The sequence below is a fragment of the Miscanthus floridulus genome, chromosome 7 (genome assembly GCF_019320115.1).
Source record: "Miscanthus floridulus cultivar M001 chromosome 7, ASM1932011v1, whole genome shotgun sequence".
Classification (NCBI taxonomy): domain Eukaryota; kingdom Viridiplantae; phylum Streptophyta; class Magnoliopsida; order Poales; family Poaceae; genus Miscanthus; species Miscanthus floridulus.
The window spans coordinates 93,962,996-93,977,587 of NC_089586.1; the positions used below are offsets into that span (position 1 = coordinate 93,962,996).

Genomic DNA, 14,592 nt, shown 5'->3' on the forward strand with positions numbered 1-14,592 from the left:
GCGTTAGAGGAAGGCAACAGCTCCCTCCCGGTCCCGGCGCCGGCCCCGGACATGGTCGCCTGATCGCGAGTCCACATCACCGACATGGAAAGAGATGGTAACCGAACCAGGTATAAGTAAAAATTCTCAAGACTGGTGTTGCCGGTGTATGCTATTGCTGCCTGAGTCAACATCACCGATCGATCGAGGCTTGTTCCTGACCTGTAGCATGTAATTTATTAATTTCAATGCTTATAAACGCATCTAATCTAAAAACTAATAACGATGCTTCGATGCCGAACTCTGTGGATCTGTAGTCTACACTGAAGATCTAGTTGCACATAGTTTACAGCACACATACCGATAGTGCCAAAACATGGATACCGGCCCAATGCTCGGCTGGAGCATGCATTTTGCCAACGTCCAAAGGGATCTTTCACGCAATCCCCTCGCAATTCCCGAGCCAGAGAAAGATCTTCGCTGAGGTCCATTATTGTCCAGTGTAGCACTTTGCAACTAATTTGTGTACTACTAGTAGTACTTAATCAATTGCCTTGCTATTACGACTAAGTAAGCGTTCGGTGTCGCCACCAGTCACCCTACAATATTCCAGCTTTAATAAAAGTCCATGTGAAGAAGACGTTTGATCTTCATTGACGCGGCAACAGAACTTTGTAGTACACACACTAATCAATGTCTTTCAAGTGTTTAATCATATTTCATATAGCGTGAACAATGAATGGATAAAAAACTTGTCCTTAAAAAGATGACCAATTAACTCTATGATGATGATGATGATTAATTGACTATATATAGATAGTAACAAAAAAACCTGAGTTTTGTTTTCTCAATTCGGATATTCTCTTAGGCTACCTTCCGGCAGTAGGTAAGATGAAAAATACAGGCCATTTGTCTTCTTCTTTTTTTTTCCTTTGAAAACAGGTGAAATGCAGCAAGCTGTTGCAGTGTACGTATCAGAAGAGAATCGCCTACAGATGCACCTCTGTATTTGTTAAGAACATACATTATGTTTGCTACCTCAGATATCTTGGACTGACAAAACTGATGACCAATGCAAATTCGGCTGTAGTGGATTCAGGCACTGCTGAAAGCATGAAACCATGCATAGACTCCCTGCTAGCATTCACCAATCCAATAATCGGAAGGAAGCAGAAAAACAACAGACCTTCCTCTTGTCACTTGGGGCGCAAGGTTGGATGGAGTCAGGTGGTTGCAGCAGTAAAGCAAGCGTCGGCCGGCCTTCCCGTGAATGCAAGCAAAGGCAACAACCCATGCGCAGCCGTGGAGCGGAGCGGAGCAGCTCCATTATTCTGGTGGCCGTTGGGTGAGACCTCACACCAGTCAGTTCGGTTCAGACAGTCGTGCCTCTGAATCTCTGGCCTGGCCCCGGATGGCCGGATGGAGGGGAAAAGAGGGCCGCTTTATCATAGCCGGCCGGCCGGGTGCTGAATCAAATCAGGACTTCAAATCACGAGTTCAGTATGGCGAATTATCGCTCCCATGATATTCTATTTGACGAAACATGCGTGGAATAATTGCATCCCAAATCTCAGTGAGGAAAAGATGCAAATGCTACTAGTGGTGAGTAGTTAGGATGATGGTGTTTGTTAATACTGTCTTCCAGGGTTAGGTGAAGAATGGCAAGGATTGGTAGATTAGTGTTCCAACCTGCACCACCACCTTGTCGGTGGCACACATGTTGTGTACAAACTGTTTCACAGAAAACTTGTGCAGATGCAAATATTTCGCAGCCAAACACTCGATGTGGACTCCTTGGTTTCAGAAAGAAAGAGTTTCGGACCTTCAGGCTTCAGCTCGGCGCCGGAGGTGTCCGGAATCCGGATCGAAGCGGAAGCGGTAGTGGGCTAGTGGCCGCGGCCTTTTTAGATTGGGCCCACGAAGTAGACAAGGATCAAGTTTTCCACGACCTTGGTCAACTGAGCCTGCTGGGAAGCCCACACTCCCCGGTGGGGATCCAGGCCCATGGGTCCTAGGGCTTTACAGATTCTTGAAGGCTTTGGATTCCATCGCTTCCCAGCGGCAAACGGGCAAGCGGTGTCGTTACGGGCGACGGCCGGGGGACGGCGGCGTCGTGAGGTCTTTCGACTTCGAAGGTGAGGACGAAAGCGACTTGGTGCTTTGGATGGCGAGGCCCAAACTGGCATCCTATCTGAAAGCGCAATTCTTCAGAGAAGTGGGCAGCCAAGCCAATTCAGTTGTTTTAGACTCTTAACCGTAGAAAGCGAGCAATCTCCGGCATCAAATCGAGCTCTTTCACCTCAGCATTCCAGTGGTAAGTGTATTCATGTACTACCAATTTAGCTCCATTCATTTTGCAGTACAGGTAAACATAGCTAATCTTACACGAATGAGCAACCAGTAGGTTTCAGGAGGGTACATGCACCAGCACAGTGAGGTGAGTAACTAAATGTTCTGGAGTTCTAGTATTGCCAAATATGCGAGCCTATTTTACATGAATAGGGCTAGTGGCTTGGTCCTACATCCACAGCCTGCTTCCCAGTTCTGCTTCCATGACCATCTTCCCCTCCTCTGGCCTGGGGATCTTGTAGTTCTGAGTGTAGCTCACCTGTTCCACCTCCCATTTCATCTTCGCCACGATTTCCTGGTGCTGTGGTGAGTACTCCTAAAAACAAGGAAAAAAATTTGTCCCAAGTTTTACGTCCTGTTCGCTTAGCTTATAAGCCGTACTTTTTTCGGTCAACGAACAGTATTTTTCTCTCACGACAAATCAGCCAACAATACTTTCAGTCATAACTTATCAGTCAAACGAATAAGGCATTAGTCCCTCCTGACATTGTAGTTTACGACTGTTTCACCTACTAGGCCTCCAAGTCATTAGCATTGTACCAAGTGCATTGCTTCAACGCAGCAATGCTTTAGCACTGCAACTACACCTCAATTTGTACGACCAGTTCTTGCAGTATCGATGAAGACATTGACACTCGACCAAGAGCATAAATGGGATCACGATATGATACTGATTGTTGGTTTCATTAAAGATGCATTCTGCATCAGCCTGTTCGTTTCGTCGTAAATGATCGTAGATTATTTACTGCTGACTAATTTAGCTGGTTTAGTGTGAGAGAAAAAATACTATTTCAGCTTATAATCCACGATTATATACAATCGTATAAGCCCAGCCGAACAGGCTCATGATTGCTAAGTTTTATGCTGTTAGTACAGTGCTTCATGCTTTAAGGCTAAACTGGACACTGGTTGATGGAGAAGGCAAAGCAGACAACTTAAGCTTCGCTTAGAAGCAAAGATTATGCGTAGTACATAACGTATCGTGTTTGGATGTATGCTCCTGAATGTTGTGACCACATTTTATGTTTTGCGGGACACGGATCTTGCCATCGTACTACCTGTGTCCTAAATTAAATCAACTTTTAGAATTGTTCTATGTCAAACTATTTTAGCTTTAACCAAATTTATAGAAGAGGGTACTATTATTTATGACACCAAATTAGTATCCCTAGATCCATTATAAAATATATTTTCATATAATGTACTTATTTGGTGTCTAGATGTTATTACTCTTTCCTCTAAAGTTAATCAAATTTAAGATAGTTTAAGAGGTTGTTTGATAGAGTTTCTTGAAGCGCATTCTCCCTAAGAATCACTCTTCCTCAGCCAAACAACAAAACTGTTAGAATAATCTACCGCTTCCTTGTGTAAACACACAGTAAGGAGAAGACGGCGCTGAAAAGGCTCACTGTTGTGATACTGTAGCCGCTGCAGGTGCAGGCGTCGAACGGTTCAACTGCAGCACTATAGCCACATGCAGAGGCCGGCGCAGAGTCAGCCCTGCTGTGTTATCTAGTTACTGTTGCAGTATTTGTGCTGTACTAGAACTAGATAGATAGAGTTGTATAAATAGACTACCACGACAACTCAGTAAAGAGAGTTCAGATTTGTCATCTTCCTATACAAGGCTTCGGTCAACACTGGTGTCTTGTACTATATGTATGCTCTGTTCTCCCTCTTCTTCAACCTCTGGCCATAGTGTGTGGGGACGAACAAGGCTTGTTCGTGGTCGGCTTAGCTAGTGGGTACTCGGCAACACTAGCGGGTGAGTGGTTCACTCACCTGAGCCGGTGATCCTGTGGGCTAACAAGTGGTATCAGAGCCGTACAAACGTCGTCGCCAGACTAAACGCTGACGATGAAGGGCGATTCGGAGATGGACAACAGCATGCGGCTGCCCAGCCACGACCGGAGGTCGTTGTTCGCATGGTACGGGAGGTTAGCGGCACCAGTTGGCCGACGTTGACTCGCACCAACTATAGAGAGTGGTCGGTGACCATGAAGGTCAAGCTCAGAACCCGATGGCTCTGGAATGCTGTTGACAAGGGCACCGACAATGAGGAAGATGACATATCAGCGTTGGAGGCTATCCTCGCTGCTGTACCGACGGAATATAGGGAGCCGTTAGGGATGAAGAGCTTAGCTAAGGAGGCGTGGGAGGCTATTGCGGCGATGCGCGTCGGTTTCCGATCCGCGCAAAGAAGGTGACAACCCAGCTGCTGAAGCAGGAGTACGTCCAATCCTCAAGTTCAAGGATGGTGAAACAGTGGAGGACTTCTTCCTCCGCCTGCAGACGCTCATCAGCAAGCTAAACAGCCATGGCGTCACCATCGACGAAGAGGAGGCGATCTCCAAGTACCTCCACTCTGTGCCAGCAAAGTACATCCAGATCGTTCTCTCCATAGAGACGATGCTGGACTTGTCCACCCTCACCTATTGAGGATATGACAGGTCCGACTGTGGGCAGTGGACGAGCGCCTAGAGCAGGCGACAACAACGAAGGACAGTGGCAAACTGCTGCTGATAGAGGAGTGTGCTGCTCGGAGGAACTTCGGGAAGGCTAGCCTCCTCCTAGGCGCGGTGGACGATGGCAAGCGCCGCGGCGAGGCTTCTTCGAAGAAGAAGAAGCAGGTCGACCCCAATGCCTGTCGGCGCTGTGGGAAGATGGGCCATTGGGCATGGGAGTACCCAAATCGCAAGCAGGAGAAGAAGGCTGAGTCTCATCTGGCGCAAGCTGATGATGAGGATGAGGACACTATCCTAATGGCGATGTTTTGTGCACTGCACGACATCGAGGTCGAGGAGATGGAAGAGGTGACGACGGTAGAAGGACCTGGGAAGGCCCTGAAGACTGTCAACCTCGACGAACCACGTGTCGAAGTCCACCTTGGACGTGTGGGCGCCGACCAAGAGCAGCGGTGGTATCTGGACTCTGGTGCCAGCAACTACATGACGGGCTCCAAGGCATCCTTCTTCGAGCTCAACGACAATGTTACCGGTACGGTGAAGTGTGGTGACGGCTCACAGGTGGCAATCCAAGGGCGCGGCACCATCATCTTTAGGTGCGAGAATAGGGAGCACCGCGCGCTAACGGATGTATATTACATCCCACAGCTGTGTTCCAGCATCATTAGCATTGGTCAGCTGGAAGAGCGCGGTAGCGAGGTACTAATCAAGGACAAAGTCCTTAGGATCAGGGACCGGGAGCAGCGACTTCTTGCCAAGGTGAAAAGGTCCCTGAACCGGTTGTACCTACTCGATCTGAAGGTAGAGCAGCCGGTGTGACTGACGGCAAGACACATCGAGGAACCGTGGATGTGGCATGCTCGGTTCAAACATCTCAGCATCGACGCGCTTGGTCGGCTGGAGAAGATGGTCCGAGGGCTACCCCACATCAAGCACGGAGGCGAGCTGTGTGATAGCTGCCTGGCCGAGAAGCAGAGGAGGCTACTATTTCCAAAGGCGGCCAAGTATCGCACGAAGGACGCTCTCGAGCTCATCCACGGCGACCTCTGCGGGCCGATCACGCCAGCTACAAATGGTGGTCGACAGTACTTCCTCCTGCTTGTGCATGATTGCAGTCGCTACATGTGGCTGAAACTCCTAACAACCAAGGACGAAGCGGCAGTAGTGATCAAGAAGTTCAAGATGCGCGCGGAGGCCGAGAGCGGCAAGAAGCTCCACGTGCTAAGGACTGATCGCGGCAGCGAATTGACTTCGGTGGAGTTCGTTGCGTCCTGTGCGGATCAGGGTGTGGTACGACATCACACCGCGCCGTACTTGCCACAACAGAATGGCGTGGTGGAGAGGCAGAACCAGACGATGGTCAGCATGACACGTTCCATGAAGAAGGCCAAAGGCATGCCAGCAAGGTTCTGGGGTAAGGCGGTAACCACGGCGGTGTTCATCCTCAACCGCGCTCCGACCAAGGCCCTGACGGGCAAGACGCCGTTCGAAGCTTGGTATGGGCGCAAGCCGAGCGTGTCCTTCCTCTAGACATTCGGCTGCATCAGCCATGTCAGGAAGACAAAGCCGAACCTCACCAAGCTGGTCACCCTAGGCGCTTTTTCACCGAAAACCGAACACCGAACACCGAACCGAAACCGAACCAAATAGTCGGTAGTTCGGTTTTTTGGTTCGGTTTTGGTTTCCAGTTCCGTGAAGTTCGGTGTTTGCCTTCGGCTTCGGTTTCTATGCCATACCGAACCGAAGTACCGAGAAACCGAGAAAAACGAACCAAACAGTCTTGAGTCTTTAAATAATATACTGTGCTGTGCAAGTTTGTACTATGCTGTGCTGTCAGTTCTAAATCCTGTCTGATGTTTTCTTGCATCAGGTTTATTCGGTTTTAACCTGAAAAACTGAACTAAAAAACCAATCCGAAATTGGTCGGTTTTTAGAATTTTAGCAAACCGATCGGGGGTCATTTTCTGGAAACCTGAAATTTTGGAAAACAGAAGAAACCGAACCGAACCATCGGTTAAAACCGAACTGCCCAGGCTGACAAGCTGGAGGACAAGAGCACACCGATGGTGTTCCTAGGCTACGAGGAGGGTACCAAGGCGTACCGGCTCTACGACCCATGCGGAGACAAGGTGCTTGTCTCGCGCGACGTTGTGTTCGACGAGAAGGCAGCTTGGGACTAGAGCAGTCCGAGCACGGGGGAAGCTGGCGGCTTCACGAGCACCTTCATTGTCGAGCACTTGGTCATCCACGGTGGTGGAGATGTTGGGGAAGAGGTGCCGAGCACTCCAGGAGGGGTGCCGAGCGCTCTAGCGGTAGAGCCAAGCACTCCTAGGGGCAAGTACCGAGCACTCCTGGAGGGATGCTGAGCACGTCAAGAGTGGCACCGGAAGTTCTGCAGTGGTGGCGACCACTCCAGGACGAGTGCCGAGCACTCCCGTGGCGGAGCCAAGACGTCTTGTAGTGGTGCTGACCACTCCAAGACTGAGGTTGAGCACTCTTACAGTGGGGCCGAGCACTGCAGAAGTAATGACAAGCTATCCAGAAGTAGTGCCGAGCACTGCAACTAGGGTGTCGAGCACTCAAGGTGCTGTGTCGAGTACTCCGGCGAAACAGGGAACTTTATCGACGCCGATCGAGTTCGCCTCATCTCCCGGTGACATCACTGAGTTCGTGGATGCCTTCCACGAAGGTGAGGAAGGTGTGGTTCCACAGGCTGGACGATATCGTCGGCGGCACAGGACCCTCAGGACCGGCTGGTCGGCTGCTCAATGACGCAGAGCTGCTGCTCGTCAGTGCAGAGGAACCACCTATGTTTGCGCTGGCCGAGCGGGACGGAAACTAGCGACGGGCGATGCTGGAGGAGATAAAGGCGATCGAGGAAAACGAGACATGGCAGCTCATCGATTCACCTCCAGGATCCCGTCCGATCAGCCTGAAGTGGGTGTACAAGGTCAAGCGGGACGAGCTCGGCGCCATTGTCAAGCACAAGGCGCGCCTCGTCGTCCGAGGCTTTGTTCAGCGTGAGGGCATAGACTTCGAGGAGGTTTTTACGCCAGTAGCGCGTATGGAGTCGGTCTGTTTGCTACTAGCTTTGGCAGCAGCAAAGGACTTGCGCGTAAATCACTTGGACGTTAAATCGGCCTTCCTCAACGGTGAGCTGGCGGAGACGGTCTTCGTCAGACAACCTCCAGGTTTCACCATCAAGGGAGAGGAGCACAGAGTGCTCCAACTGCGTAAGACGCTCTACGGGCTGCGGCAGGCCCCACGAGCATGGAACGCCAAGCTTGACGCCACGTTGGGCGAGCTTGGGTTTCAACGGTGCGCAACCGAGCACGCGCTCTACACGCGGTGACGGGGGAAGGAGGAGCTCGTCGGCGGCGTGTATGTGGATGATTTGATCGTCACTGGCGCGCGCACGGAGGACATCAACAGCTTCAAGCACGAGATGACGGCTCATTTTCGAATGAGCGATCTCGACGCACTCTCCTACTACCTCGGCATCGAGGTGACACAGGGGAAGGAGGAACTCATGCTCGGTAATGCTCGGTCAGAGCGCGTATGTCTCTAAGCTATTGGAGCGGAGCGGCATGGCTGAGTGCAAGTCATGCGTGACTCCAATGGAGGAGCGGCTGAAGCTGACGAAGGCCAGCACTGCGGCGAAGGTGGATGCAACACTCTACCGGAGCATCGTCGACGGTCTGCGCTACCTAGTCCACATGAGGCCAGACATTGCGTTCGTTGTGGGCTACGTCAGTCGCTTTATGGAGGATCCTAGAGAGGATCATTGGGCTGCAGTGAAGCGGCTACTGCACTACATCAAGGGGACGGTAGATCAGGGGATCATTTTTTCCAAGACCGGCGGGAGTAGGCTGCAACTCATTGTGTTCAGCGATGCAGGCATGGCGGGGGACCCCGACGGATGACAGAGCACCTCTGGCATGCTCGTCTTCCTCGGGTCAGCTCTAATTTCATCGCTGTCGCTGAAACAGAAGGTGGTGACGTTATCTACGTGCGAGGCAGAGTACGTAGCGGCGGCCACAGCGGCGTGCCAAGTTGTGTGGCTGCGCTGGCTACTGGGCGAGCTGACCGGTACGGAAGCTCACCCACCAGCACTGATGGTGGACAACCAGCCCGCCATCGCCCTCGCAAAGAATTCGGTTCTACACGACCGGAGCAAACACATCGACGTGAAGTTCCACTTCCTTAGGGACTGTGTCGATGGAGGGCAGATCGTCATCAAGGTTCATCGAAACTGGTCGGCAACTCACGGACGTCCTCACCAAGCCGCTCGGACGTCTTCGACTCACGGAGCTGAAGGAGATGATCGGCATGGAGGGGGTACAAGAGATAGCAGTAGGATTAAGGAAAGAATTGTTAGAATAATCTACTGCTTCCTTGTGTGAACACACAACAAGGGGAATGCGGGGCCAAAAAGGCTTCCTGCTGTGATACTGTAGCCGCTGCAGGTGCAGGCGCCGAACGACTCACCTGCAGCACTGTAGCTACATGCAGAGGCCGGCACAGAGGCCCTGCTGTGTTATCTAGTTACTGTTGCAGCATGTGCGCTTGTATTAGGACTAGATGGATAGAGTTGTATAAATAGACTAGCACAGCAACTCAGTAAAGAGAGTTCAGATTTGCCATCTCCCATGGTGTCTTGTACTGTGTGTATGCTCTGTTCTCCCTCTTCAATCTCTGGCCATAGTGTGTGGGGACGGACAAGGTTTGTTCGTGGTCGGCTTAGCTAGTGGGTACTCGGCAAGACTAGTGAGTGATTCACTCACCTGAGCCAGTGATCCTGTGGACTAACAAAAGCTGTGCACAGATTTGGTGGGGAGTAGACAAGAATCACTTCTCCATTTACACTGTGATATACAGTGAGCTGGGTCTCACTGCTCCCTATTCAATCTCCACCAAAATCACTCTAGAATCAATTCTCACTGTCTCCCCACCCTGCCCCCCACCAGAATCAAATAGAATCACTCCACCAAAGAATTAAAGAGCTAGAGATAAGAATTATGGAGTGGAGCTCTACCAAATAAGCCCTAACTTAGGGTGATTCTAGGAATTAATTTATTTGGAAAAGAGGGAGTAAGTCTGCTGAAGGAAAAAAAAAGGCAGGGGACTCACCTCTAACTTCTGGATCAGTTCCTTGGGAGTTGGAGCCAAGACGATGATATTGCGAGCAGTTGGTTTGATAAACCCTTCTTCCACTGCTTTGTCAATGAAAGACAGCAGTGGGTCGTAGTAGCCATCCACATTAAGCAGTCCAACCTGCAGAATAGCAGATACGTTGTAGGTCGTCCCAGCAAAGAGTTTATAAATTGCTGCAAAAAGGATGAACAGTGTGGCACCGGTTTGTCATGAATGCCAAGTTGAGCCCATGCAATCGCTTCCAGCAGCTCTTCAAGTGTCCCATACCCCCCTACAAGGCAAAGCTCAGCAATCGAAGACCTCCTTCAGTACAGTGGTAAATACTAAAACAAGTAGGACGAGAGCAAATTTTGTATAGTTAACTTGATTCTAAATGTTGGATTTACTTTATGTTTTCAATATCACAGATTCCTAATTCTGAATCGCATGGCTTGGTCTTGGAACTATCATGGTCTAATTTCGATTCTCACTTAGTCATTGTGCTTGTGCAGGGAAACAAAGTCCCAACTTTTGGAGCAGATAGCCTCGTCAGAGACAAAGCATGCATTCTGAACATTCACTCACTTCCACTACCAGTCGATCATTGCAAAAGCTGAAGAAAGTGACAACCAAATTTACCAGTCACAACTACCGATTCATTAATTTCCTTTTCTCAGGTGACACGCACACTCACCAGGTAATGCTATAAAAGCATCGGACTGCCTGGCCATCTCAGCCTTCCTCTGGTGCATATCAGCCACTGCTTTCACCTCCCCCACCGTCTCACCTGATATCTGCAACCATCGCACGCGCAAGAACAAGCATCATATTTTACTAGCTGGCACAGGCTTTTTTGCTTGACCTAAAGGGGACCAACTTTCTGGAGATGGAGAAAGAAATGGAGGATGACTTGACTGTTTTACATTACCAGTTTTTTATCAGAGGACACATGTTCAGGGGAGGCAATTATGGTGCTGGTGTTGGGGATAGGAGGAAACGTGATGGGCTTTTTCATTGTTTAACTGAGCCAGCATTTGTTGGAGAGATTGCAGTCAAGATCAGCAAGATTTGATCGATCATGTGGGGAACACAATTTCAGTGAGCATTTCTCCTGATCTTTCATCATATGCCTGCCTTTTTCCTTTCCCACCATCAAGAAAGACAGGCGAGAAGGATCTAAAGGCAGTATCATGTATTTTTCCTTCTTTACTCTTCTTAAATGCACACCCTAATAGGATATTTCTGAAGATAAACATGAACCCATTGTGATTGACTTATGTGCTTAAAGATGAGCGTCAGGTTTGATAGTCGTATTTATATCTTTTTTTTGAACAGATAGTCGTATTTATATCAAGTAAATAGCAATAAGGAATTGCATCTTCATCCTCCTTTATGAAAAACTCCATGTGCGTACATACCATGACAATTTGAAACTTTGATTGCTAAATTTTGAAGCAATATTGCTGTGTTCGAGGTAATCATGGCATGCGACTTTGTTCAAAAAAAAAAATCATGGCACGCGACAAGAAACAATTAGAGACTAATGCTAAGTAGGAAGATTATGGGTACCTCTCTAGGCATCAGAGTCTTGGGAATCACCCTGCATTAGAGGGACAAGAAGATGACAAAATGTAAATTTTATGATCTGAGGCAGACATGATCAATCCAACACTTTCCGACACGAGCCTGTTTCATCAATTTCTAAGCCATTCTTCTTTTCACGCACTATCAATTTGATAGTGCAAATGTGCTAAAGAACTATTGTTATGTTACATACCCAATGACATGTCTTCCTCCATTGTACACTGCTTGAGAGACCGAACCCATCAATCCTACACTCCCTCCTCCATACACTAGATCAATGTTTCTTGCCACCTAAATAGACCAGGAAAAAAAATATCAAATACACAAACTTATGGTTGCTAGAAAACCTTTAAGGTCTGGAGGTTGTTGCCATGTTATACATCTTAAGAGATGGGAAGCCAAAAGTGATGACACATATAGGCCACAATTTGTCAAATGTATGCAGTGTTTCGTTGTTTCACTATGGAACAGAGGAAGTTGAATATTTTGTAGGTACAGTAACATGCATCCATGCAAAGATATACTACTGTGAAGCCTCTTTAACTCCTTCACTGAAAAGAATTCTCATGGAAAAGCATCACTGCATCACCATGGCGTAGTTGATGTTGGTGGTCAAAACAACAGGGTAAACTTCAAGTAAGATTAAAGGCATGTCATCATCAAAATGACACTAATGTATAGCTATCTAGTTGACCAAACAAATAAAAGGTAAAAGCACAAAAAAATCAAGGAATTAAAGAAAGAAGCAGCAGCACAGAATTTACCAGCTCCTTGCCAAGCTCAATGGCAGCATCCTGGTAGCTCCTCTTCTTACCATGGCTGCTCCCACAGAAGACACATATCCTCCTGAACCGTGATGGCGCCGGTGCCACTGCCTCTGCCGTCTCTTCGTCGACCTTGATCTCCATTGCTCCCCTCTTCACCTCCCTAGTTTGCTGTGAATGTCTGCAGGCGTTTAAGGGTGGTGACACAGCATGGAGATGGGATATCCCACTACAGCAAGCCTTGGCTGGCTGCACTTGAGTGCACACCACTACCTGTGGAGTCGCTATATAGCCCTTGTTTAGTTGGACCCCAAAATCCAAAAAGTTGCTACAGTACCTGTCACTAGTAACTGTTTGATTTGGTTTTCTCAACTCTGTCTAGTCATGGATTATTTTAAGGATCATCTGTCATGCTTGAACTAATTAAACTATGAGATCCATTTGAACAGTTAATAATGTCCTGATTGGGTGATTCCTGAATGTAATTCCGAAAGTTACACCTTTATATTATGGCTAAATTCATGTGGATGTCCCATTTCATATTCACATTTATTTTCACTAGGTTTATGTGTTTGCTCTTTGCAGCAAATAATGAAAATGCATCACAACTCACAAGGAGACCGAATTCAGAAGGGCATTGGCTGCACGACAGCAGTAAATTGCAGTGGCCTACCCACAGTCACAGGTCACAGCTGATCTCACGCGAAAGAAACTTGTCGAGCCTCTCTGCACTCAGCCGACAACACAGGACATGTGAACGTCATGTCAGTGCTCAACATCTATGAATTACTGGCTCCCCTTCTAACAAAGAACTGTTGACCCAATGGATCACCGGCTCAGGTGAGTAAACCACTCACCAGTCTTGTCGAGCACCCGCTAGTGTTGTCGAGTACCCACTAGTCGTGCCGACCATGCACAAGCGTTGTCCGTCCCCACTGCACTATGGCTAAAGCTTGAAGAAGAAGGGAGAACAGAGCATGCACACACATTACGAGACACCAGCGTTGACCGAAGCCCTGTCTGAGAGATGGCAAATCTAAACTCTCTTTACAGAGTTGCCGTGATAGTTTATTTATACAACTCTATCCATCTAGTCATAGCACAGCGCATATGCTGTAACAGAAACTAGATAACATATAGGGCTGACTCTGCGCCAGCCTCTGCATGTGCCTACAGTGCTGCAGGTGAGTCATGCGGCGCCTGCACCTGCAGCGGCTACAGTATCACAGCAGGGGGCCTTTCGGCGCCACCTTCCCTTACTGTGTTCACACAAGGTAGCAGTAGATTATCTAACAATCTTCCCATAATCCTACTGTTAACCCTTCTACCCTCTCCATGCCGATCATCTCCTTCAGCTCCGTGAGTCGAAGACGTCCGAGCGGCTTAGTGAGGACATCCGCAAGTTGCCGACCAGTTTTGACGAACTCGATAACGGTCTGCCCTCCATCGATACAGTCCCTGAGGAAGTGAAACTTCACGTCGATGTGTTTACTCCGGTCGTGCAGAACTGGATTCTTCGCGAGGGCGATGGCGGGCTGGTTGTCCACCATCAGTGCTGGTGGGTGAGCTTCCACGCCGGTCAGTTCGCCCAGCAGCCGGCGCAGCCACACAACTTGGCACAGCGCTGTGGCCGCCGCTACGTACTCTGCCTCGCATATAGATAGCGCCACCACATTCTATTTCAGCGACAACCATGAAATTGGGGCCGACCCGAGGAAGACGAGCACACCAGAGGTGCTCCATCGTCCGTCGATGTCCCCCGCCATGTCTGCATCGCTGAACACAGTGAGCTGCAGCCTACTCCTACCGGTCTTTGGGAAGATGATCCCATGATCTACCATCCCTTTGACGTAGCGCAGTAGCCACTTCACCGTAGCCCAGTGATCCTCTCTGGGATCCTTCATAAGCGACTGACGTAGCCCACGGCGAACGCAATGTCCAGTCTCGTGTGGACTAGGTAGCGAAAACCGACGATGATGCTCCGGTAGAGTGTTGCATCCACCTTCGCTGCGGTGCTGGCCTTTGTCAGCTTCAGCCGCTCGTCCATCGAAGTCACGCATGGCTTGCACTCAGCCATGCCGCTCCTCTCCAATAACTTAGAGGCATACGCACTGTGACCGAGCGTGAGTTCCTCCTTCTCCTATCTCACCTCGATGCCAAGGTAGTAGGAGAGTGCGCTGAGATCGCTCATTCGAAAAATGAGCCGCCATCTCGCGCTTGAAGCTGTTGATGTCCTCCGTGCGCACGCCTGGTGACAATAAAGTCATCCACATACATGCCGACGACGAGCTCCTCCTTCTCCCATCGCCGCGTGTAGA

The 14,592-nt window shown here is 49.2% G+C and overlaps 1 protein-coding gene across 1 annotated transcript; it reads right to left on the reverse strand.

Moving 5' to 3' along the window:
• Positions 1-2,276: 2,276 nt before the first annotated feature.
• Positions 2,277-12,514, reverse strand: LOC136463853 (probable cytokinin riboside 5'-monophosphate phosphoribohydrolase LOGL2). The gene is made up of 7 exons (XM_066462828.1): positions 12,275-12,514; positions 11,704-11,801; positions 11,496-11,526; positions 10,621-10,720; positions 10,148-10,218; positions 9,924-10,067; positions 2,277-2,644 (listed from the first exon to the last, which is right to left on the reverse strand). Exons 1-7 carry the CDS (start codon positions 12,416-12,418, stop codon positions 2,498-2,500), a joined length of 735 nt encoding a protein of 244 aa, XP_066318925.1. The 5' UTR covers positions 12,419-12,514; the 3' UTR covers positions 2,277-2,497.
• Positions 12,515-14,592: the final 2,078 nt, after the last annotated feature.

What these genes read in the sequence shown, in the direction of transcription:
- LOC136463853 (XM_066462828.1), bottom strand. Translation starts at nt 12,418, where the DNA reads ATGGAGATCAAGGTCGACGAAGAGACGGCAGAGGCAGTGGCACCGGCG. An exon ending in TTGAGCTTGGCAAGGAGCTG is followed by an intron (nt 11,802 to 12,274) that starts GTAAATTCTGTG and finishes TGGTCTATTTAG; the next exon opens with GTGGCAAGAAACATTGATCT. An exon ending in GGAGGAAGACATGTCATTGG is followed by an intron (nt 11,527 to 11,703) that starts GTATGTAACATA and finishes CCTCTAATGCAG; the next exon opens with GGTGATTCCCAAGACTCTGA.